The sequence below is a fragment of the Strongylocentrotus purpuratus genome, unplaced genomic scaffold (genome assembly GCF_000002235.5).
Source record: "Strongylocentrotus purpuratus isolate Spur 01 unplaced genomic scaffold, Spur_5.0 spur5_scaffold_5, whole genome shotgun sequence".
NCBI classification, from domain to species: domain Eukaryota; kingdom Metazoa; phylum Echinodermata; class Echinoidea; order Camarodonta; family Strongylocentrotidae; genus Strongylocentrotus; species Strongylocentrotus purpuratus.
Genome location: NW_022145611.1, coordinates 32,419,576 through 32,443,706, shown reverse-complemented (window position 1 = coordinate 32,443,706; position 24,131 = coordinate 32,419,576). Strand labels below are relative to the sequence as shown.

At 35.6% G+C, this 24,131-nt stretch overlaps 1 protein-coding gene across 1 annotated transcript in view; it reads left to right on the top strand.

The window, feature by feature from the left end:
* Nucleotides 1-24,131, top strand: part of LOC592633 (FERM domain-containing protein 1) — a 45,350-nt gene that overhangs the window by 2,306 nt on the left and 18,913 nt on the right. The window contains exons 2-4 of the mRNA XM_011671697.2: nt 13,093-13,479; nt 18,091-18,181; nt 18,806-18,888. Of these exons, the coding sequence (XP_011669999.2) occupies nt 13,336-13,479; nt 18,091-18,181; nt 18,806-18,888 (318 nt within the window). The 5' untranslated portion in view covers nt 13,093-13,335. The remainder of the gene's footprint in view (nt 1-13,092; nt 13,480-18,090; nt 18,182-18,805; nt 18,889-24,131) is intronic.

Sequence of the window (24,131 nt, the reverse complement as noted above, 5' to 3'; positions counted from 1 at the left end):
TTGTTCTGTTGTGTGAGCTTTGTTGAAACTTAAAAAGCAGGAGATATATTCTTGTTGAAATGGTGATTAATTTGTGTTCTATTTTAGCTGCAGGCCTGGCTGTATGCATGTTGCACTATGGGTTTCAATAAGAATTGTTACTGTCAGTTTTGCACAAAATGCATCAAACCTTTTTTAATGACTTTTGAGTGTTTGCACACTGTTACTTTTCCATTTATGGTAGCTATTCATATAAAAAAAATGTACATATTATTCACTGTAAAGCCATGCTGTAAACTTAAAGAAGGTCTATCAAATGGGATTACAATTCATGCGCTGTATAAGCATAGTATAACTTTAAGGGAGTAAAGAGGAATTCTTGCACTTAAGTGAAGTGCTATCATCATATCTTTGATAATGCCCCTTGGAATTTCAAGAGCATTATATAAACTGAATACTCTTGCAAAGCAAAGAATATCCTTATCTGGAGGTAAATAGTATCTAGTCTGATTAAATAAGATTAAATGATGAAGGCAATACCTACATGCACATCATTTAGGGGGTGGGGATAGGGCAGGTGGGGTGGGGTGCTAGCTGATAAATAGATTATAGGGAGACAATGGTATTTTGGAATTCTTTCTGTAATCTTCACACCCTATTGTTGGCTTATGTAGTTTATCTACATTCTACAGTACATTTAATATTAAAAAAGGATTTAGCAAACAATGGACTATTTATGCTTGGGCAGGGGTTATAGTTTCACTTTGTTTAACTAAAATTTGAATTTAAAGTGCCCTCTTTTATCAGGAACAACTACATTGCATAGCGTCTTGATTACTTAGCTGTCAGTTCAAACATGTTTGAAGCTTTGCAACATTAATAATCATGACAAATGATAATAAATTAATCATGCACTTATTTGGCCATAATCATAAAACTTGCAACCCCCTTTTCTATGCCTTTGCTTCATGTGCTCTAAAGTACAGATTGGAAACAAGAAATGAAGAAAATTTGAAAGAAAAAAGTAATTTATTATTTATTATTTTGAATCTTGGGGGTATGTTCTGCTCTGGTATTGGTAATATCATTCCTCTTTAAAATTCTACAGAATAGGGAAAATTAGGGGAAGAGGTCAAGGTTCAACAATCATCTGAGGTTAACAAGAAAGCAAGGGCCACTACTAAACAATGTATATATTTCTTCATTTTCCACCTCATGTTTTTTCCCTCCCCCTTGAGTTGAATCCTGTTTTACTTTGTCATGCTGCCATTGCATGCCTCAGTAGGCAGGCATAAATGCACCCTCTGGAATGCCACCAATGTGGGATCTATTATTCAGGGTACACAAAGGCTGTGATTCAAGCCTGATACAGGGCCTTTTCATTTGCATCACAATGGCAGCTTGCCCCACTCGCTTTGTAGAGTTGTACCGAGAGTATTTGGCAGTCGGGGAACTTTGGTCCGCATGGTTTAGCACTGTTTTTAGCAGGAATGATAATTTTTTGTAGCATTTGATGTTTCAAAATAACAAGTTCTACTTTGATAGTGCATTGCATTGTGTAAATATTACTCTGTATGGGGTATTTACTTGGTAGAAAGCCTTATGATTACATGTACATGTATTGCTGTGAAGGTACAGGTGTACGGCTGCCCTGGAAGAAAGTATTGTTTCCTTTAGGGTGAAATGCCAAAATACTTTTTTACATGATTGCTTTCGAAATCACCTTTGATCAGAATCAATATTCAAATAGAAGTAATTTACCGTCGGACGAGCTTTCGAAAAAGAATGCAAACAAGAAAATGTCTTTATTTTTAAAAACAAATGCTTACTTTGTTTTGTTAATTAGAATAATAACCTATTTGTAATTTAGTATCTATAGATATTAGCCTAATAGATTACGTGGCTACAGGTGTTTTTTTCCTACAGGTACATGTACAGTATGAAGTGATTATCTGAAAATGGAGATTATCTCAATCATGGTGCTATGGCTTATGTAAACCTTGGTTCATTTAGAAAATGGGATTATTATTAAAGTAATCCTGATTGAAAACAAATCCTTAGTGCCCTATAATAGCTACTGTAATAGCCAGTATACTGGCGCCACATTCAATTCAGTATGTTGATTTAGTCAGTATTTTACTTGGTATTTTATTTTGCTAAGTAATATGTCTTAATTTGTATTCACATGTAAGCATTTTACTTTAGCAAGCTGACTTTAAAGGGATTGGTATGATCTTTGCCCCAGATTCTAAACAAAATCCAGGAGTATGTAGCTCATGCTGCAATCATAATTATAAACCTTTAGGTCAGTCAGAAATTCCAAGACTTTTACAAGCCAATCGCCTGGCTGAATTTCAAGATATTTATGATTGGAACTCAAAATTTCAAAAACCACTTTCCAAAATGTTTTTTATATCTCTACATTCTATTGGGGAAAATGAGTATGGTAAAATCGGTCACTCTTAGATTTTTACTTTTTTTGAGGCACTTCATGATCATTTAGAAGCGCAACTTTTTAGGGCTTCAATATTACACCATATCACAGTCCTATGGCTTCTATTGGTAAATCAATAATGATATATCAAAATCAATTTTAGCAACTGTCCACCAAAGTTGGTAGGACCATGCATCTCATATTTGTAAAACTGGAAAACTGGGGGGGGGGGGGGGGGAGGGGGGGGGGGGGGGGGAAGGGTTGAACTGAAAATAAAGACAATCTTTTTTTTTTGGAGGGGGGGGGGTATAAAAGTAGGATTTTGAAAATAAAACATCCTTGATAAGTTGATATGGTTTTTGTTATTGTGATTCATGTACATTGTACAGTGTTTGAATTATGCTTTTACCACTACCCAATACCCCTGAGAACACAGCTACATGTACATGTATGAGCTGATTTTGCATATTTCACATGTCCATCAACCAAGGAGAAGGTTTGAGGAAATATATAAGCTTATCATTAAATATTTGGGTTAAACGGTTTATACATATCCGAAAGGTCAAATTCCGTAGGGGTCAGTTATGATCTGACAATATTTGTACTTGATGGTCAGTTATGGGGGACTTATCGGAAGGACAAAACCATGTACGAATGGTCAAGATCACAAAGGCCTGAATAAATTCAAACAAATGAATAGTTAAGGATCACAAGTAAGGCCTATTGAGAAAAACAATGTCTTGTAAGATTGGAATATTTGTGTCCTTTAAGTTGATTATTCATACTTTACCATCAATATTTGCAGACCTTGCCAAAGCACATATTTGTGAAATGGATAAGGCCACACTACAGGTCACCAACTGTGAAAATTTCCTGCTTTTTTGGTCAAAGGGGATTATTTGAATTTGGCACCTGATTATATTTGTGTTGTAGAAGTAGAATGCACTTTTTCTAACCTTTACAAATGATAATCGGTTCCTGTAACACCTATATTGTTTCTCGGTTTGTGTATTTTCACATATTTCTAGCCTGGCTGTATTTGGTTTTCGTGCTTCTTACTTCAAAGCTATACAAAGTTTATTTAAGAATATAATTCAATATATAATGTCAGAGATTAACAACAAACAAACTGGAACGTGCCATACATTGAATAATAAGTCTTCTAACTCTTCTTGCTCCATCATCCATTGCATATGAAGATTTGCTGGCATTTTTTCAGTTAAATTTGAACAATGTTGATGAATGTGTACCGGTATATTATATTCTGCTATCATTTTCATGTTTTAAATTTTTTAAACCTCGCATCGTGTTCTTACAAAACCATTTAGTTTAAAGTTTGATCAACTAAAATATGATGAAAGATTTGAACATCAAACCAGGGTCTTGTAAACTGCAAAGTGAGATTGATGATACACAGTGACTGATAGCCTATTGCAAAGCATCTGTTAGTTTTTGGTGGGAGTGACATTTTCGCCCTTTTGAACTGTGTCAACCTTGAATTTCTATGTTGGTTTGCCCTCTCCTTGTGTCTTCCATGAACTGGCACCCATTTAGGTGTGAATGTCATGAAGTATACAAATAAAAGGCCCTTCAGTTTTCAGTCTTCATAAATAGCATGTAGTGATAACTCTTGACAGCACAATTGATTGCTGGAATCTAGCGATGTTGTCTTATCATGAAACAAATGTTTCAGTTGATTTCATTGGTGAAATGTTAACGATGTACTATCTGATTAGATTTTGGTGTATCATGCAGAAATGAATACAAGTTGATTGATTGATTATATTGATTGTTTCGACTTAGATTGATGGATGATATCAATTGCACGGTATAATTTATGATTGCGGAAATCTTGGAATATTATGAGATATACCCTTGAATTGAGAATGCAGGCTATCATTTATTTATGTGGTGAATGAAAAAGAACATCCTAGGAATGTGTTGTGATAATTTATACCAATATTTTGAATATGATTTATTGTCCTTTGCAAGTTGTCTGTTCCAAATTAAATATGCTGTAGCTGCTCAGTGCATTATGAAGTAAATTTGTTTAGATCCTTGTGAGTAGGCCTGTGTACTGTACTACATTGGTACTGGTAATGCGAGGGAGCTCTCCTTGTATCCTGATAAACCTTCCCCTTGTTCCTTTGACTTGAGATACTTTGAATTCCCCAGACATTTCTAATCATGTTCTCCCAAGAACTCGGCATGGTTCCAGAGATTGAGATGCCATGTTGAAAGCTGTCTTATCTGAGTTCAAGACCAAAAATAGAATGATACAAACCAGTTTCAAATTGAGATGTAGGCCTACCTGTACATTAACAAGAATAAGATATAGTGGACTCAATGAAGAAAAAAAAAGGGAAAACAAAATAGCACATTCTTATGATAAATAGCGTAGGACTAGGAATATTTACCAAGTGCTGCAGTATTTCAACTTTTAAATTTTTTTAGTGCTTGAAACCAGTGGCGTACCTGGGGTACTCCGTCAGGGGGGGCAAGCGACCGAAACAAACAAAAAAGGCGATGCTAATTTTCACTTCTGGCGAGCGAGCGAGCAAAAAAAAATCTTTAAGTAACGTTTGGTATATAAACTGGTATTGTTGCAAGTTGGGGTGGGAACATTCACCTGTTAGCGACGTTAATTTCATTTTTTTGCAAACGAGCGTAGCGAGCAAGAAAAAAATCACTCCTTTTTTTAATAATTGCCACTTAAACTTGGTTCAATTGTCCCATGCAGGGCGCGGGAACAATATTGTGTTTAGGGTGATTTCATACCCATTTTAGCTAGCGAGCCTAAATACATCTTTCTCTCAATGAATTGCTATATAAAATTTGTTTCATTGTTGCAGGTCGGGGGCGGGCACAATCTTGTTTTAAGGCAATGTCAATCCCATTTTGGCGGGCAGGCAACCCCCTACGTTTCTCTTTTTAATGATATTGTAGCAGGTTAGTGGTGGGCACATAATTCCACGAGCTCGCGAGCGAAAAAAATCACTTCTCGTTTATAGGGAAAATATGGTACATAAAACTTAGGTTCATTGTTCCATGTCAGGGACGTGATTATTAAAAGCGGTGTTATTTCTATTTTGGCGAGCGAGCGTAGCGAGCGAGCAAAAAAATCACTTCTCTTTTGTAGGGAAAATATGGTACATAAACTTGGGTTCATTGTTCCATGTCAGGGACGTGATTATTAAAAGCGGTGTTATTTCTATTTTGGCGAGCGAGCGTAGCGAGCGAGCAAAAAAATCACTTCTCTTTTATAGGGAAAATATGGTACATAAACTTGGGATCCATTGTTCCATGTCAGGGACGTGATTATTAAAAGCGGTGTTATTTCTATTTTGGCGAGCGAGCGTAGCGAGCGAGCAAAAAAAATCACTTCTCTTTTATAGGGAAAATATAGTACATAAACTTTGGTTCATTGTTCCATGTCACGGACGTGATTATTAAAAGCGGTGTTATTTCTATTTTGGCGAGCGAGCGTAGCGAGCGAGCAAAATTTTTGTAATGATAATTGGTTCATAAATTTCAGATTTTTTTTGTTGCAGGGCAGGGCTTACACAATCATGTCTAAGGTGATGTTAATTCCGTTTTGGCGAGCACGAGCACACCAAAACTTCTTTGAATAACGTTTGGTACATAATCATTAACTGGTTGTTGCAGGTTGGGGCGGGCACGTTAGCGGTGTCAATTCCATTTTGGCGAGCGAGCATAGCGAGCAAGCAAAAAAAAAATTCTCTTTTAATAGAAATTAATAAATAAACTAGTTTTTATTGGTGCAGGTCAGAATGGACGCAATCGTGTTTAACGCGATTCAATTCCTTTTTGGCGAGAGGGCGTAAAAACTCTTCCATTTTTAATGATATTGTTGCAGGTCAAGGGTGGGCACAATTGTTTCCAAAGCAATATCTATTCATTTTATTCGCGAGCAAGTGTAGCGAGCGAGAAAAATGAATTACTCTCTTTTAGTAACATTTGGTAAATACACTGTGTGTTATTGTTGCCATGGTTGCAGGTCGGGGCCGTCGGGGCAGGCACAATTGTATTCTAGGCAATGCTAATCCTTTTCTTTTTTCAGGGGGACGAGCAAGTGAAAACATTTAATACAAAATAGGCTAGCAAGCAGTTCGCGCCAGCGAAGAGTTTCGAATTTGTTATATCACTTATATTTTCCTATTTTCATTTGTCTAAATTTTTCAGGGCCGTATAAGGAATATTTTTCTGGTGGGGGAGGGGGAAAGATGCGTTAAAAGTTTTCGGAGAATCTCAAAAGCAAAAGGAGTGAAGGGAGTTCGAGCGACCGAACTGGTCATGAGGGTACTTTTGCATTTTCAAAAGTAGAATTGAAGGATTTGGTATAGGCCTACACTACATTTTCAGGAAAAAAACTGTACGTTTTCAAAATATCTGGGGTCAACTGCCCCCCCCCCCCCCCTGGTGCGTACGACCATGGTCTTTTTTTTTAAATTTCCCCATTTTTTTTCCTTTCCTTTTCTTTTCCCTTTTTCTTCCTTTTCTCTTCTTCTTCCTTTTTTCTTTCCTTTTCCTTTTTTTCCTTTTTTCTCTTTCTTTCCTTTTTTTCTTCCCTTTTCTTTTTTTCTTTTTCTTTCCTTTCCTTTTTTTCTTTTCTTTTCCCTTTTTCTTTTTTCCCCCTGGAGCCCGTCAGGGGGGGCACTCTGCCCCCCCTGCCCCCCCCATAGGTACGCCAGTGCTTGAAACCTTTCAAAATGTATTACCCCTTTTGTATTGTCCCCTACAATATATATTTCTGTGCTTGAATTATGCTGTTTACATCTGCACAGTCCGAGGCCCCTCTTGCAAACCTGATTACCAAAAAAAAAAAAATTGTTCTTAATGTGGGAATATTTAGTCCCATGTTCAGTTGTGTGTGTAGAGCCCAAAATACTTCACATTCTTCTTTCTGTTTGGGATTTGGATTTTCTACCAACAGTGGTCTTTGGTTTCAACAGAATTCTAGTAGGTCTTGGCTCATTGCCACCAACCCTAGAGAGTGTATTAGCCAAGCAGTACTTCTATAACAAGGAGAAAGGGAAGTTCTTGGATAAAAATCAAGATTGAAAAGTCTTGAGATTACATACTTACATCGCTGAATGCCTAACAGTATTTTCCAAATGAACATTAAAAGTATGGCAGCTACCGCATCCTCATAGGATAATAGTACCTTCGTGCAAAGCTGCCTAAAGCAGGGGTCTTCAAGCAAGTGCAATTTGTATCAATACACATGTACATGCCTGAACATATTTAAACAAAAGATCGAGTGAATTCCTCATTAATTTGTGCATACAGAGCACATGTACCTGTCCGAGACGGAGGTGCTTGTAGTGCTCATTAATGTAGGCCTACATTACACTATAGTCTATAGACCTATAGTCCTACTATGCTCAATACAACATTTACCATATACTGTATATATTGTTATATTCTGTCCACCTGGAGTATACTACCTGCGCATTTCCTAAGTTCATTGATTGCATAAATAAAGTGATCATTCTGATTTTGGCATACAGATCATATAGTCCATGTAAGGCCATTAAAAAAAAATATACATGTTTAGCGTCCCCGCCCGCTTCCTTTTTTGGGGGCCGCCTCCTATTTTTTATTTTTATTTATTTATTTATTTTTTTAATTTTTTAAATTTTTTAGTTTTTTTTTTAAAGAAAAAAAACATGAAAAACACTGCTAAAATGGCTCTATTTCTGATTAAAAAAAAAAAAAGATTGTCGGCAGCCATCTGGAAAAAAAATAGCCCCGACTGTCAGGGAAAATGTACCGAGCGGCCATTTTGAAAGAAGAAAAAAAAAAAAAGGGCCTCCTCCTTCCTATTTTTCGAAAAAACAGGACGCTAAACATGTTTTTTTTTTATTTGGCCTAATGTCTACAAGGCCAGGAGTGTTTTTACTTACAATATATATAACTATATATGCACCTGCACAACAAGAACAAAAAGTTAAAATGTTTAAATGTGGAAGTCTCCACATATACACACATGCAATCAGTGCATTAATCTTCATCACCTTGAAGCAGCGCTTTACACTGGAAGAAGAAGAAGAAGAATGTAGGCCTGGCTTCTTGACTTCTCGTTCAGATGGAGGATAATATTTCGCTTTGTTGAGGCGATCCCTGTGCGGTTGCTATGGCGATTCGACATTCCTTTGTTGATTGGCCCAGTTAGCTTGGAGGGTCAGAGATGGAGAGAGAGAGAGAGAGAGAGAAGCAGGGATGAATGGATGGCAGGTGGCTTCCAGTCTCAGATTGGAAGTTCTTCTGAAGATGGAGGAGACAAGAATGTGAGTGGAATGGACATTCTGAAGGAAGCGTATAAAGGCCGTACACATCAAGCATACTCCTTGAACTGTAACTGATGTAGTGTGTACTGTTGATGTGAATGCCTGTGTAGTGTGTACAGTACGTGTATTGCAAATGTGAACCACAATCTGCACATAAAATGTGACCCTCCATGTAATTTGGTTGAAATGATATGTATGATTTAATTTCCATTTATTCTTATGATAAAATGATATCATTATATGATTAGTAATTAAGTATTTATTATTATGATAAAAGTGATATATTCATTTATTTATTCATAGCAACCAAAGGGTTGGAGTGATGACCACAATTCAATCAGCTGCCTTTGCTTTAAAGGGATCGTTTAACAATGTTAAATCTGAGATAAACGGCCCTACGTGTTGTCAGTGTCTGTGATATGATATAATATTGAAGCCCTAAAAAACTTGCGCTTCAAAAGGATCAAGAAGTGCCTCAAAAAAGTAAAAAATCTTTGAGTGACCGGTTTTACCATACTCGTTTTCCCCAGTAGACTGTAGTGTTATGAAAACCGTCAGGCGAACGGTTTTCAAAATTTGTAATTCCAATCATAAATATCTTGATAATCAGACAGGCGATCGGCTTGTAAAAGTCACGGGGTTCCTGACTGACCTAAAGGTTTATAATTATCATTGCATCATGAGCTAAATCCAGAATATGTTTTCAGAATCTGAGACAAAGTTACCGGATCCCTTTAATACAATTAGTGCACAAAGTTCCAAATTGTCTGTTGCAATGTTATCTCTTTGACTGAGATTATTCTAAGAATGGCATATATGTTACAGGCCTACGCCCATATTAAAGCTCATAATGTCTGTCATTTATAAATTACAGTCCATATCAATGTTGTTCATATATCTTTGGTAGCAAAACATGAATAGAGATACTTTGATAGGCCTACATGTAGTAAACATGCAATGTATCTGTATAGCCTATAGGAGCTATTAAAGGAGATTACATGTGAAATGCCTTCATTTCTGCTTAATACACTGAGTGACAAAGTACATAAAGTCAACAATCATACGATTAACTTCGAAATAGATGTCACCTCAGAGGTTGTCTATTGTCGAAGATCTCCCCCGAAGCAATTTAAGAGAAAGAATAGACGACATAAAAAGGCACAGTAGAAGAAAATCAGAGTTAGTTTTCAACCAATTTAGGGCTCATAAACACATTGCCCCCTGACTGCCAACAATTTGTAAAATGCAACAAACCAAACCTTACTTGACAAACAAGGGTCTTTCAACCTGAGTGCATTTCAATGGGCAGAACTGTCCTGGGGAAAAAGGTATTTTGTTCCTTTTCAACTTCTAGTACTGTAGGTCTATAATTCTTCCTTCCCGCCAAACTCACAAAGTCTTTGTGAACTCCATTTGGATCCGTTTAATCCAAGGAAATATCTTTTAAGATTTAAAAACAAATCTGTATCAAACATTTTATTGCAAACTGTTGTACAGTATATACCGTAGTGTAGAGAGTCCTTTTTGTCGTATTTTTAACTCACTGTAACCCCCAATTATCATAATAGATGTTCAACAGTGCTTGGACCTTTTCATTTCTTCCTTCTAAATCACCATCTTCACTGCTGTAAATACTTTAAAAAAAATACCATCAGTTTCAACACAAAGAAAATTGGAGGCCATCTCATTCTGGCATTTTCAAAATAGCTCTTTTCAAATGTGCTTCTCTAAAATGAGATATCCGTGGAGAATTGCTTTTCTAGTCAGTTTGTCTGCCAGGAATCATGAAGATTTTTGAGTAGTTCTGTAGTCTGTAGATTTAAATAGAAAATATGTTTTCATTTGCACATTGCAATTGCATGTAGGCCTATGTAAAGTCTGTTCTGAAGCCAGTGGATGGATGTAGACACTGCAAATCAAGCAAATGCATCAAGGATGTGTGACCAGTACAATGTACCAGTTTCTTTTTTTTTGTATGAATTGTCATATATAACTGAGAAATAAGTTTGAAAACTTCAAGCAAAATGTTAATTTTTTTGAATTTTCTTTTGTTCTTATTTTGCTTTTGGATATATTTTGTAAATCAAACACAGACAGTTATGGCTGTTGTTACCAACTAATTTCAAGTTTTGTAAAACATTCTTTGCTGTTCACTCATAAAAAAATTTCATCGCCCTGCTGACTAAATGGTTATGTTTGGACTTATTCAACTTGAGCCTCAATTGTCTCCTATCTTCCTCCTGTCCCCATTTTGAGAAGTAAGGGCATGAGAGATCTGTATTCTTTAAATCAAAATATGTAGGGTTACTGTATGTCTTTCAAGTCCCTCCAAGGTTTATGATTTTATTCGTAATAAAGAGCTATACCTGGGAGAAGAGATTACAAGCAATTTATAGATATGTGTATTCCCAAGCAGGGTAATCACTAATCACTCGGTAAGATTTCAATCGGGTTTTGATGCTAATGGGCAGCTTGGGCCTACTCAAGGATGGTACACCTACACTGTATACGGTGACAATTTCCAGATTAAATTCTCAGACTGTTTGGTGTCACTACAACCAAAGTGGTCTTAAAATTGCATTTGTAATCATTATGACCTTAGATGTACCTGTAATTGTCACTAATTTTGGGATCTTAACAGTACCCCTTGGTAGTTATATAGGTTATCACTTAAGGTTTTAACAGAATAAGCATGCACATTTTACAGATTTAGTGCAAACATTTACCAAGGGACATGCAATATGTTTATATCTATTCAATTGGCAGTGAAATATAAATCTTTAAGTTTCTTGGCGGTTCAAAGTTTTTCAGGTGGACGACCCTGAAATAGGATGAAAATTCACCCCAGCGTAGATCATATCACTCTGTTCTATTGATCTTTGAAGTCATTAGTAAACATATGAATAACTCCAGAGAATTCACCCCCTGGCTGTTATGTTCTTGTGTCAACAGATTTTCATCCCAGAAGAGTATTACATATCACACCTAATTAAATGTTCCCTGTATCTGAGTTCTCAACTTGTTTCACAAAGAAGAAAATGTTTGCTTTTTGATACAAAATTTCATGTGCTTGCATTATAATCTTGTACTTTAAGGCTGTTACATTCTATTTGCTACTATAACTGCAGCAGGAAATAAAGACAAAATGATCTCAGGAGGTGATCCGTATTCTCATTATTTACATTTTATTTAATATTTTCAAAAAATAGCTGATTTCTCATTTATTAACAGTTTACACTAGGGCTTTACACATGTGTACAGTATTTTTGCACTTGATATATTCCTAGGTGGGAAAAGCCAGACCATTTTATGAGCACATACTTTTGCGGTCGATATTCCCAACACATACACGTTCTTGTAGGCCTATAAACATGATACAAGATGTGGTTAATTTTGTGAGTTGGAACTTTGTGTCTCATTTGCAAATTCACAAAGATAAAAAAAAACTTGCAAAATATACTTGGGCAATGTGGAACCCACTGGCCAGACAGATAGTTGGCCTTTGTAGCAGTATGATGCAATTCTATACATCAGTTGTGAAAAAATTGGACAGCATTATACCATGGACCTACTTGTTTATCACTGAAAACTATTGGTCTGACATGATCCCAGATCCAAGAATCAACTTATCAAGTAGCAGTAGATCAAGAACTTCTTGCTTCTAGATGACCAAGACAAGGTTCTTCCAATGTCATTCAGTCGATGACTCACTTGTCCTTGAATGACCCATGATACAAGCTATCAACTAGCCGCAGTCATGCAATGTACCTGCAAAAAAAATCAAACATGAAAGGAGAAAAAGGATTAAAATTCATACCAGTGCTTAGAGGTCAGAGGCAAGAATTGCCCCCTCCCCTCTACAAAGCCAAAGTCAGCTGCTGATACACAACATGAACAAAGGAGACCCTATCAATTGTGGTTTCTACAGACAGGGTGGTGCCTTAATTTGTCGCTTGAAAATTGCCATTCAAGCTATTTTTAAGAGGAAAAAATACTATTTTTAGACTGCGGAAGTCAATGCGGTATCTTGAAAGAGGAAGTTTGATGTGTATGAAAGAATTGTTTGGTATTAATAGTGAATGTTCCTGTAGATTAAAAGAAAGATAGGGTTAGGGCAGGGAGATGTTAGGGTATATATGCAAGTTTGGTATTTTTCTAGCCAGGTGGAAAAATTGTGGCGATGAACGAACTAAATTTCAGTACATGTAGTATCTTTATGGACCACACATGTCATTTCGCATTGTCCATTTGAGTGGTCATGATAGTTAATGTAGATTTTAGATTTTAGAAATGAGGCAGTTAATTCACCTATCAGAATCATTATTGAAATTGTTCACTAATATCAATTTTTGTTTTGTTCTTTTGTAGTGTCTGTCAGTGTGAGCTGTGAGACAGATCCTTCTAAAACAAACCACCATTCCTTCAACTTCATCAATTCCAATCACAACAAAGAGATTGTGCCATCTTGCACCAACCTGCCGGGACAAAGACGGTAGGATCTGCGGGGATCAAGGGCCACAATTTCTCCATCGTACACCCCCAGACGAAGACGCTGAATCTCTTTTGTTGAGGGGTTGAGGGCTGGGAGACAGGGGTCTCCTATGCCTAGTCATGCCTATCTGGGGAGGGGGCACTGGGGGCATGGCATCCGGAGTGGCTGCTATAGGAAGCATCAGGGGACTTCATCATGCTGCTAGTAGCCCGAAGTGTGTGGGTGTCAAGCTCTGGGATGGAGAACTACAACTCAATGTGGAGGTGAGTGTCTTTGCAATCTCTGTCCACATTTCCTGGTCCATGTTAACGAAACAACTTTCTAATGCTGTAAAACTGTTATTCTCACCAAATTCTCCCAAATAACAATTAGAAACAAGGAATATTCATGGCTTTCGTAATTTCTTATTGCATTTATTTTCAAAGTACCGTATTTGCCGGCGTAAAGGCCGCAGTATTTTTGGAAGAGAAAATATCAAAAAGTCGGGGTGCGGCCTATGCGACGAAAGAGTAAAAAATTTTTTAAAAAGTAAGTCAAAACCAGCACGAATTTGCACATATTGGACTAGATGTATGAACGGTATAATAACTATACATTTCCACACATCTTACCGACAATTTTATCTTGCATTGTTGACATGAAGACGAAAACAAACTTAAAAAAACAACATCTGCCGATAGATCTTGATCTATGCCAATGCATTGCAAAAGTAAAAGAAGGGCCCGTTTAACGGAGCTGCCGCGAAGCATCCAGCACGCGAAGTCGCTATTTTGAATCCATTTCAATACACAAGAGAGAGGCGCAATGTATACATCACAAAAAACTACATAAGCTAGCATCAGTGCGGGATGGCCGAGCGGTCTAAGGTGGTGATTTTAGTCAAATCAACATTTGTACGCAAGAGATCAAATCCTGACTTTGACAAAAAGTTTTTAAAATTTTTAAAATTTTTTAATTATTTTTTTTAATGTCAAAATCGGGGGTGCGGCCTATACGGCGCTGCGGCCTTATCGCCGGCAAATAGGGTATGTTGAAATGAGAGATGGTAAAGGAAGATGATAATAAATGTTGGCCTATGTTATTTAAATGACACTGTCTATTATATGGCAATGATTCGAAACAGTATGCTGGATATCATGATGGATGGCAATAGTTTCTAAAATAAAAAAACTATCAATCAAATTATTTGACACCACAACATCCAAACATGTATGTTACTATTGCATGGTACCCAGCAAGGGCAAGTCAGAATGACCACAGATCATGAAATAAATGAAGACCAGATGGTAATAGTTGGTGCTAAATCTGGTGAGGTTATCCATCATCATTACCGGGTTGGGAACCATTGAGATGAAGAATGGCATCTCATTTGACATGTTCGCACTTACAGCTTGGCCGCGTCCCCAGACATGTGGGAATCAAATTATCGAATATATGTGGTGGTACACAAATATTAGATTTTGATCAAACAAAGATGCTTTTGTCATTTAAATTGTATGTTCTTTCAAATTTGACACTCAGTTTTTCATTATCTCACAAAAAATTATTTTGTGTAGCGCCCTCTGCAACAGAACTCAACTATCCCTTTAAAGGTACTATGTCCCTTTTGCAGCCAACCTCAAATTCTGTAGAACTTTGCAGGAATTATGAATATGTCATGTATGTCCTATCTGTGAAATTTAAACGTTAGCAGTGTCCTCATATTCAAATTATGCAAGGAAACCCATTTACTTGCTAGACTTCACTGTCAGACACTATTGAGTGACTGACTGGCTTTTTTCTTCTTTGGTAATAACATACATGAAAAGAGTTGTAAAGGGTACATAAGCATTTGTCTACATCAATAACCCACTTCTTGTGATTGCCAAGATTAAACTGATTGAATCTTTGTGCAGCAGAAAACGTACAACCATTCGATACAATTGTCTGAAAATCAAGACTATTACTTGTGGGCTCTATAGCCCTAAAGCTGATTTGACATCTAATAGTCATTATTTTCCCACTTGAAGACATTTTCAAGCCCCACCTTTTTTAGGGAAGTTCTAAATAAGTATTATCTTTCAAATGCAGTTGGAATTTAACTTTTTCATTTTTTTGGCCTGCAAATGGGACATAGTACCTTTAACATGAAACTCTCTTTCATGGTCATGTGAAAAATTGTACATGTATGGTATAGGATATGTTTAGGCCTACATTTACATTCAGACAAACCTGACCAATTGGAATTCAGTGTATCATATTTCTAAAGCAAAACGTGTTTGCAAAAGTGCATTTTTATGATGTAAGAAATGTGATTGAATAATTTGCAAATGATCTGTAAATATTTCCAAGTCAAAGCCCAGGTTATTATCATAAATTCATCTGGCAGTGTAAAACAGTATCCTTTCACACCATTGCATTCATGGTCTGTAGGCCTAATGCTGCAATCAAAGAGAAAGCTTGACTAAGTTTAAATATCGTATTTTACATATGAGGCTTCATACGAACTGACAAATCACTTTTCCTGAGAAGGAAGAAAAGCATTTCACTTTTTCTTTCAGCTCCGATTCCTTGAAGGAATGCCTACTTTCTCTCTACAGTCCCTTGTACCAAGGTATCCAAATTGGTTGACCCCATCATAAATCCATCTAGATTTCTGGCATGAGGAGCAAATATTTGACCCCCTAATATTGGAAGATTCTCCCCAACATTCCGGGCTATCCCCCGCAGGGAAAGAATGGGGGCCTACTTGTTACTCTACGATAGTTTATAGACATAAAGTTTCACTCTTCTTGTCTTGTTTTGTGGTAGTGATATTTTATGTACAAAAATCATGAAATCTCATGTCAAACGTATGATAGTGGGCATAATGTAATATGTTGCACATTGTTATGGTTTCCTCTTTAAAGCTCTCATTTACCTTGAAATCTTGGATTAGGCTTATGCAGAGAGTCTATTTTTAGGACAGGCACTAAAATCTCATCCAACTTCCAAGGTTTATATGATTGTGCTTTAAAAAAATATCTGTCAGATATATGTACATGTATGTAATTGTAAGTGAAAAATAAAGTTTAGCTAAGACCCTTTCAGAATCGATCCCTTGCAGCGATTGCATGATTGTTCACCACAAGCTTTCATTTAGAGCTTCCATAGGGCTTTGAATTACAGAGCTCACAATTAAGTACTTTTTCAAAATTGACACTTTGTGATAGAAACTAGTGGTAAATGTTGAACAGAATAATATGTATTTGATTAGGCTACAATTATAGATCATAAGAAGATGAAGGTTGCAAAAAGAAAGTCCTATTATCCTTTAACTTTCTTCAAGGAGAGCAGCAAGTGTCTCTTTTTTCAGAAGTTGCTAGCAAAGTAATAAAATGGTTTTGAAACAGGAACCTTGTTGGAAGTTTTGAAGTAAGTTCTTACAATTGAATGTTGAGAGCTGTGCATGAGACTAATGCAAGCATTTTTATTCACTTGTATTCATCTGGGTTAGAAAGTGGAGAATTAGGTCAGTGAATTAGTTGATGTAGTATTTGGCACAACATAATAAAACAATTATGGTGTCTTGGGATGAGAGGAAAAGTGAAAGCTTATTGGCATCATAGGTGGAATGTACCGTTGTACGATGTTCTTCATTGGATTAACTGGTTATAGTATACCGGTAAGTGCATTGAAAGCAAAAGGAGGGATTTAGACAGATTATTATGAGCAGGAATTCAAATGAAAAGAGGGTAGGATTTAAGTCTAGCATTCCAGCTTACTAAATTTAGAATGGTATTTTAAATTCTTCTTTATGCATAGGCAGCTCTGGTGTCTCGCAAAAAAGAGATTAGATTAAGGATTTATTTTTTTGTCCAAGAAAAAAAGTTAACAGAAGTTCCAGAACTAAAATCTAAGCCTATGGTATATATAAAAAAGATGAAAAATGATGAATTTGTATAGTGATCATGTGAAATGTAATTGTGAAGTCAAAAGTGAATAATTAGAATATTTATCTTTAAAGCGTATGAAGTGAGAAAGAATCGAACCACTTGAGTGATCACAGTGAATAATCCCGCAAAGAATTTTTTTTTTTCCCTTCAAAAGATACATTGAACTTTGAAATATATTAGAACAATAGTTGGGGCCTACTTCCTTAACGAGATTGACAATCTGGGTAACATTCCATCATTTATTTCTAATGAAAAGATCAATGCAGTTCAGGGCAAAATATTAAGAGAAGAAAAATTCAGATGGAATAAATGGAGCTTGATCTTTATTAGATTGAAAAGAGGAAATAGACATTAGAGTCCTGTGTAGTGTATATTTTTTGCTGCGACAAGTACTTCAAATTGTTCCTCCTGAGGAGACCTGCATTCTGACCAATTTTCGGCCATTACAGTCTCAGCAGGAATCCCCTAGAATCGTTCAGGAATACAAATTGTAGGCTACACCAAGTTCATTGGCTGGCTTGAGGTATCAACATGTCAGAAAATAGAAATAGAGCAAAATGGTCAGTTGTTGACGTGTGTAGATTCTAACCTCTCACATTTTGGATGAACTTTCATTTTCAGAAATTTGTTTGGAAGATATTTTAGCTTTATGATCAGTATGACTTTCTGTTCCATCATCAATAACTAAGAAAATAAAAGTTTCATTCTGTACAGAGCAAATTCGAGAGGACCTTGCAAGATACATTCGGGACAGTGTTGCCATTTTGTGTTTCACTAATGACAACTTCAAAAATTCATAGCTTTCCTATTTTCAATGGGACTTTACTCAAACTTTCACTGACATGTTCTCATTTTTCTGTTTCTATTAAAAACAACTTAATATCTGCTGTCTGGGTAGATCTCCCCTTAACACTTGAAGTTGACTGGTAATGGTAATTTTTTACATTCTTTTCTTCACAGGGGAAGGCCAAAGTGCAAGATTTGTATGACCAAGTGTGCTTTACACTGTCAATAAAAGAAGCTCAGCTATTTGGATTGACAATTTTACGAGGTATGTGGAATTTTTACTGCTCTTTAAGGTAATTGTCAAACTGATTGACTGAAGACCTTGTCCTCCATGTTGCTGCAGATTAATAATGACTCTTCTCAACCATGTTTGGATCTGTATTGGAATATGAAATTTAAATTTTCTAAGAAATCAGCTGAATTTAGGTCGGTTGTTTTGTTTGCAACTTTGCAAAAAATGTTTATCAGATTTTGCTCTTTGCGATAGTATGAATGTCAGGTTACCTGGGAATTCTAACAATTTATCATATATGTTTTATTATTCTATTGGTACATTAATTTGTTGGATGTACAGTTTTCAATTAAAACGTGAGATATAAAATCTATTTACATTATTCAGTGATGCCATATGTTCGAAAATGATGTTTCACAATTAATCATCAATTTTGTACAAAATGTCATAATTTCTTAAACTGTCTCCAATCAAATAGAGGAAATTTGAAATAAGGCAATATTTAGTGGGAGTGGATTGATCATTGTTCATTGAATTAAGCCTATATGAAAATTGATTTAAAAAGCATTAGGATGTATTGTACTAGTCATTATAATTGCTTCAATGTAATATATATCACTCTTTTATATGATGCTTTTGCCTTTGTTTATTTTGCAGAAAATGGAGAATATGAATTTCTGGATCTGAAGACCAAGATTTCAAAGTATGCGCCAAAGGGATGGAAGTCTGACTCTAATGATGTAAGTTTAATAAACTATAACAATTATTGAAATTATTTTTTTTTTTTTTTAAGGCAAATCAGTAGAATCCCAAAATAATCTTGTTATGGCACATGTAAGGGAAATTTGCACTAAATATATGGAAGCTTTGATAGTATTTTCCATTCTCATCTCAATCTGCCCATATGGGTTTACCTTTGTATCCTGTAATGCGAATGCCCTGTCCCTATCCATTGGTAATCAGTCCTGTAACTGTATATTGATTGTGTTTGTCAACAATCCAGCCCTGAAAAGACTTTGATTGTAAAGGATAAGAAGCAGAGAATTGCAAGTTAATAAATCTTTCGGCTAATAGATATTTTTCCTTCAGACTTTTAAGTTGTGAGAGGATTATTGAAGAGGAGACATATTTGCAGAGGGGTAAAAAGTAGGGGGCTTACAGAAATTGGTTGTTGAATGGATTTATCCTTGTGTTGTTGATGCTAAATTTAGTATTTCCCCGCTAATTGCCCCATAAGTACATCAAGCCTTAAATCAACTGCATTGAGAAGTATTAAAATGGAGAGTGATTGCACAAGATAGTTAAGAAAGGTGAAAATGGATTGATGCTCAGGAAGGCGAGGGGAGTGATAAGATTCATCAGGGTTCGACTAAGAATGGAGACGATACAATGATAATGGGAGGGGCAGATATTTGTCAAATTGAGAAAGGGAAAAGAGAGACAGTGAGGGAAATTAGAAAGTGAAATCATAAAGGAAAGAGATGGGAATGAGAGCTTCAGTGACAAACAACATATTTGCTATGATTTCAATGTGAAGAATGTGCTTGAAACAATGCTCAAAGCACTCATGTAGGCCTACATAATGCCTTTCAAAAGATAATTACAAGTATGGACTTTTATATCAATCTTCCTCTCTAAAATATATATATTTGTTAATGTACATGTAACAAGTGGAGGCTTGAGTAGGAATAAATAAAAAGCTATATTTCAACTATTCATATAAATAAGTCATGGAGTATGGTTCCAGTATCAGCATAATTTGATATTTATAGGAATCTGTTGTAAATATGATATGATTTTTGTTGTTTTCTCTGTCCTTGGATTATGTATTAAGTCTGAACTGACCCATACTAAGAAGCAGTCTACCCTACTTAATAATGACCAACAAACCTTAACTAAGACCTGTCAATCAATAGCACATACCATAGTGATGATGTCACAATGGTGCCCCATCCCCCAGCCATACCCCCAGCCATACCCTCAGCCATCCCCCAGCCATTCCCTAGCCACCCCCTTGCAATCCCCCAACAGTAGTCTGGGATCCAGTCTCATTACTTTCGCTGTATGACCTTTTTCATAGAGGGACCATTTTCATACATGTATGACAGAAAAGTATTTGTGTTTCCATGTATACAATGTAGCAGTGGGGGGGGGGGGGGTAGCAACGGACAGCTCTAAAAAAAAAAAACTGTGGAAATTTGTAGATATCTGTCTCACACCCCCCCCCCCCCCCCCCCCAAAAAAAAAAAAAAAAAAAAAAAAAAAATATATATATATATATATATATATATATATATCTATTATGCAGTCACTAGAAATCCTCACATTTGCAATAGCTAATCCTATATTTACAGCTCTTTTTAAGAAAGAAATCATTTTAAACTATCTCTTTGATCAAAGCAGATGAATCCTGTGTGCTTATTAATTAATTTAGGTTATTATCTGCAGTTCTTATGGAATTGATTTAAAAAGAGCACAAATTGTTGTAGAGCAGCAGTTGTACTACAACAAAAAATAGATTTCGAACTGAGAAAATAGAAAGTCCTTTCTTCAAGGGAATATCTACTCTTCTATGTATTATTCTGCTCAGTGAATTTTTTTTTTTTTTTAAGGTGAGAATTTTTAGGAGTCTTTTAAAACAAATTGGAACAAATCCTCTGTAGTCTGGTAGGAAGACTATATATACTTGTTCAATGGATCATATAAACAATTGGCTACCTGTTATAGCGTTAGAAGCATTCCACAAAAGCATGTTATGTACTCTTCCCCCATAGCCATTCTTTGTTAGCATTGTGATACCTTTGTGTGAGTTTGCTTGTAAATTGCCCAACCACCCGCATTGTTCCTCTTCAGCTAGTGGCCATTCCTGGACTCTTAATTTCTATGCAACAATAGTACAGGTAGTTCATTAAGGTTTGAAAGAATTATTGTGCTTCTCAAAATTATTGGTTGATGATAATAAATCACGTTTGGCAAGATAATGAGTGTGGTTTTTGTAAATGATGGAGAACAAAACATGTTGTTGACTGGTAGGAAATCATACATAAACCATTTAGTTGCATTTATGAAAAAAAACTGTTGTAACAACTTCCTGAATAGCACACATGTAGCTCTGTTTAAAAACCCTCAGATATGGAATTGTACTTTGTAGAGTAAATAATATTTACGCTGCTCCTACATGTACATGTACCTGAATCTTGTTCAACAGAATAGAAGGTTGGTCATCCTATAGACCCTACATCTCTTTATGATTTCTGTGCTATGAAAAACTTGTTTAGATTTGAAGATCATTTTTGAGGATGCATAAGAGAGAAAAGAACCTATGTTCATTTTTTTTTGGTAGCAAATCCTTGGTATGACACAAATTATGGTAGGTTTATGTCCTTGGTCTATGGTGGAACTTACACTCCTGTGCTACTTGATAGACTAGTGCAAGAAAGAAGCTTATGTCAATGGCTGAGCTCCACCCACCTCCAGACTGCTATAGAAAGAAGCCATCTCTATTATATCTTCTAGTCTTCAGTATTGGTATTCCTGATTAGAAAGATGTGATTAAGAACTCTTTGTATCTCTAATACTCTAAGGAATGTTGAAACCAAACAACTGTCTTCTAACTCTAAGATGTTTTCTTGTAAGAAAAACCACAAATCTTCCTCCAAACAATGGCCAAGTGGGTCCCTTTCAATGAACTTGTCCCTGCAAGTTACAAACCTGTTTTTAAGTAGCGATCAATTAGTGACAGATTAGCTTTGGGATATTGACTTCTATCATTATCCATGAAGTTGAAGTCATAGTACAGTGTAATTCAGTTGAATATTGAACCTGTAAACAAGTTGTTATTGTATCATGTCGGGTTACCCTCTTTATTTCTTTACCCATTTTTTTCTTGTTAATTTAAATATTTATATTAATCACTGATTGGTCTGTTCTTGTCCGTCTATGTATATCTATAATAATAATAACAATAATAGCTCGCTCATATATAGCATTTTTCAGGACCACAGGCCCTCTCAAAGCGCTTTACAGAATATAATAATAATAATAATAATAATAATAATAATAATAATTTTTTAGAGTCCACTCCAAATTTTATTAAGTTAAACCGAAAATGAAAATTCTTTTTTCCCAATTGATGGTGAGCCCGGCAGCCACTGAGCAGCGCCAGTAATAGTAATAGTATAGAAACATGTTACATTATTATAACCATTCTTTTGCTTTACATATTTGCATTTTTTGTATTTCTAAGAGATAAGCAGCTTATTAAAAATATTGTATTGCTTTTTTTTTCACTCACCAGTCTGCCCACACTAGTCTCCTTTTAAATATCTGCTATGAAGGAATCTTGTTATCTCATCCTTCACTATCCTAATTACCCTCTAGAGTCTATGCAACATTCCCTTAGCCACTCCTCCAAATAACTTGTTTTGTCTATTGATCATCTCCACAAAATGTGCAGCATCATGTAAGTGCTTTTGCCCAGTGCAAAATACAAACAAACTACTTTTTTTTCTTTGAGAGAGAAAAAAACTGCATTTTTGGGCTGGTCAATGGGGTGTAAAAACATTCCTCTGGGTTCTTTGTTTGATTCTAGCCTGTGGTCAACACAGATCAATAGCAAGTGGCTGAGAGTAGGGCAGCTGGTGTTACTGATAACAATTCTCAAGTGAGCCTCATTCCTGGATGCGTGATTTGGTAGTAAAATGTGCAAAAAACAATAACAGTATATTACAAAATTTTACAAATGTACAATTTTGTTTGTTTTGTTGTTGGATGAATCTAAGTATGAATTTTGAAAGTGCTGTAAATGTAAATGTAAAATTCCATTCAAATCTGCTTTAGCAACCACTTGAATAGAAATTAGAAAAATCACCTGTCTATACAGATAGCATTGTTTGTCATTTAAACAAAGAAACTAAAGAAACCTGTACACAAAGATGACCTGTCTATAAAGACCACTTTTCTTGTCTTCCTTGAGCAATCTTTATATAAGTTTCACTGTATTTCGAAGTAGTGTTGTACTTTGTTTATGAATCAAAAGTCATAATCGTTCACTTTGATCTTTTGTTCAGTTAAGCATTTTTGATATTGCTCTAGAACAATGTGATTTTCGTAGATGTAGATCACAAGATTTTTGGTCAGTTTCCTTTCTAATTCTTTCACAAATTAATTGACTTCACAGTTTGATTTGAAAGATAACTCAAAAGAAAACATTTAAGGCCTAAAATCCCTAAATTTATATTATGCTCCCAACAAAGATGTATGAATAAATTGAAAAATTGAGCTGTGACATTAAAATAGGATTGGCTAACTGTAAGCCGATACATAAACTGTTAGGTATATATATATATTTACATTGTTCTACTTTGTATGATAATGTTGAACAATAACGAATGAGACATGGAAATTGGCTCGTTAATTGAAACTTGTTCTATGTTATGAAATAGAGAGAAAAGCTGCACATCCTGATGATAAACCTTGGGATTAAACACAGTTCTTATACATGTTCTATTTATGGTCACAATGATCAACCTTGAAAAGTGAAATAACTAGTGAGAGGGATTATTTGTTCTGTTGCTTACGCCCAAATTTGTATCTCCACTGGTGATCTCATGCAAACAGATTTGATATATTAAACATTGTTAGAATCGTTCTGTATTAAAGTAGTCTAGACTTTAAATAGATAGTTTAGATAGTTACTTTTGTCAATCTGCTGCAAGTTGTTTGTTGTAACCAGGATACGAGTGACATTAAAAACTTATGTCAAAGATGCTAACGTAATATAATCTTTAGTCAATAGAATAATGGGGATTTCATTGTTGGTTATTAGGTGTGTTTGGACCTTAACAAGAAAACTCTTATAGAAACATGAAGACTTCATGGACTTCATACATTTCAAAGTGAAATATGATCACATTTGACTGGTAATAAAGTCAATTCTATAACAGAAAAGGGTGCTGTTCATTTAGGTAGATGAGCCATGCAG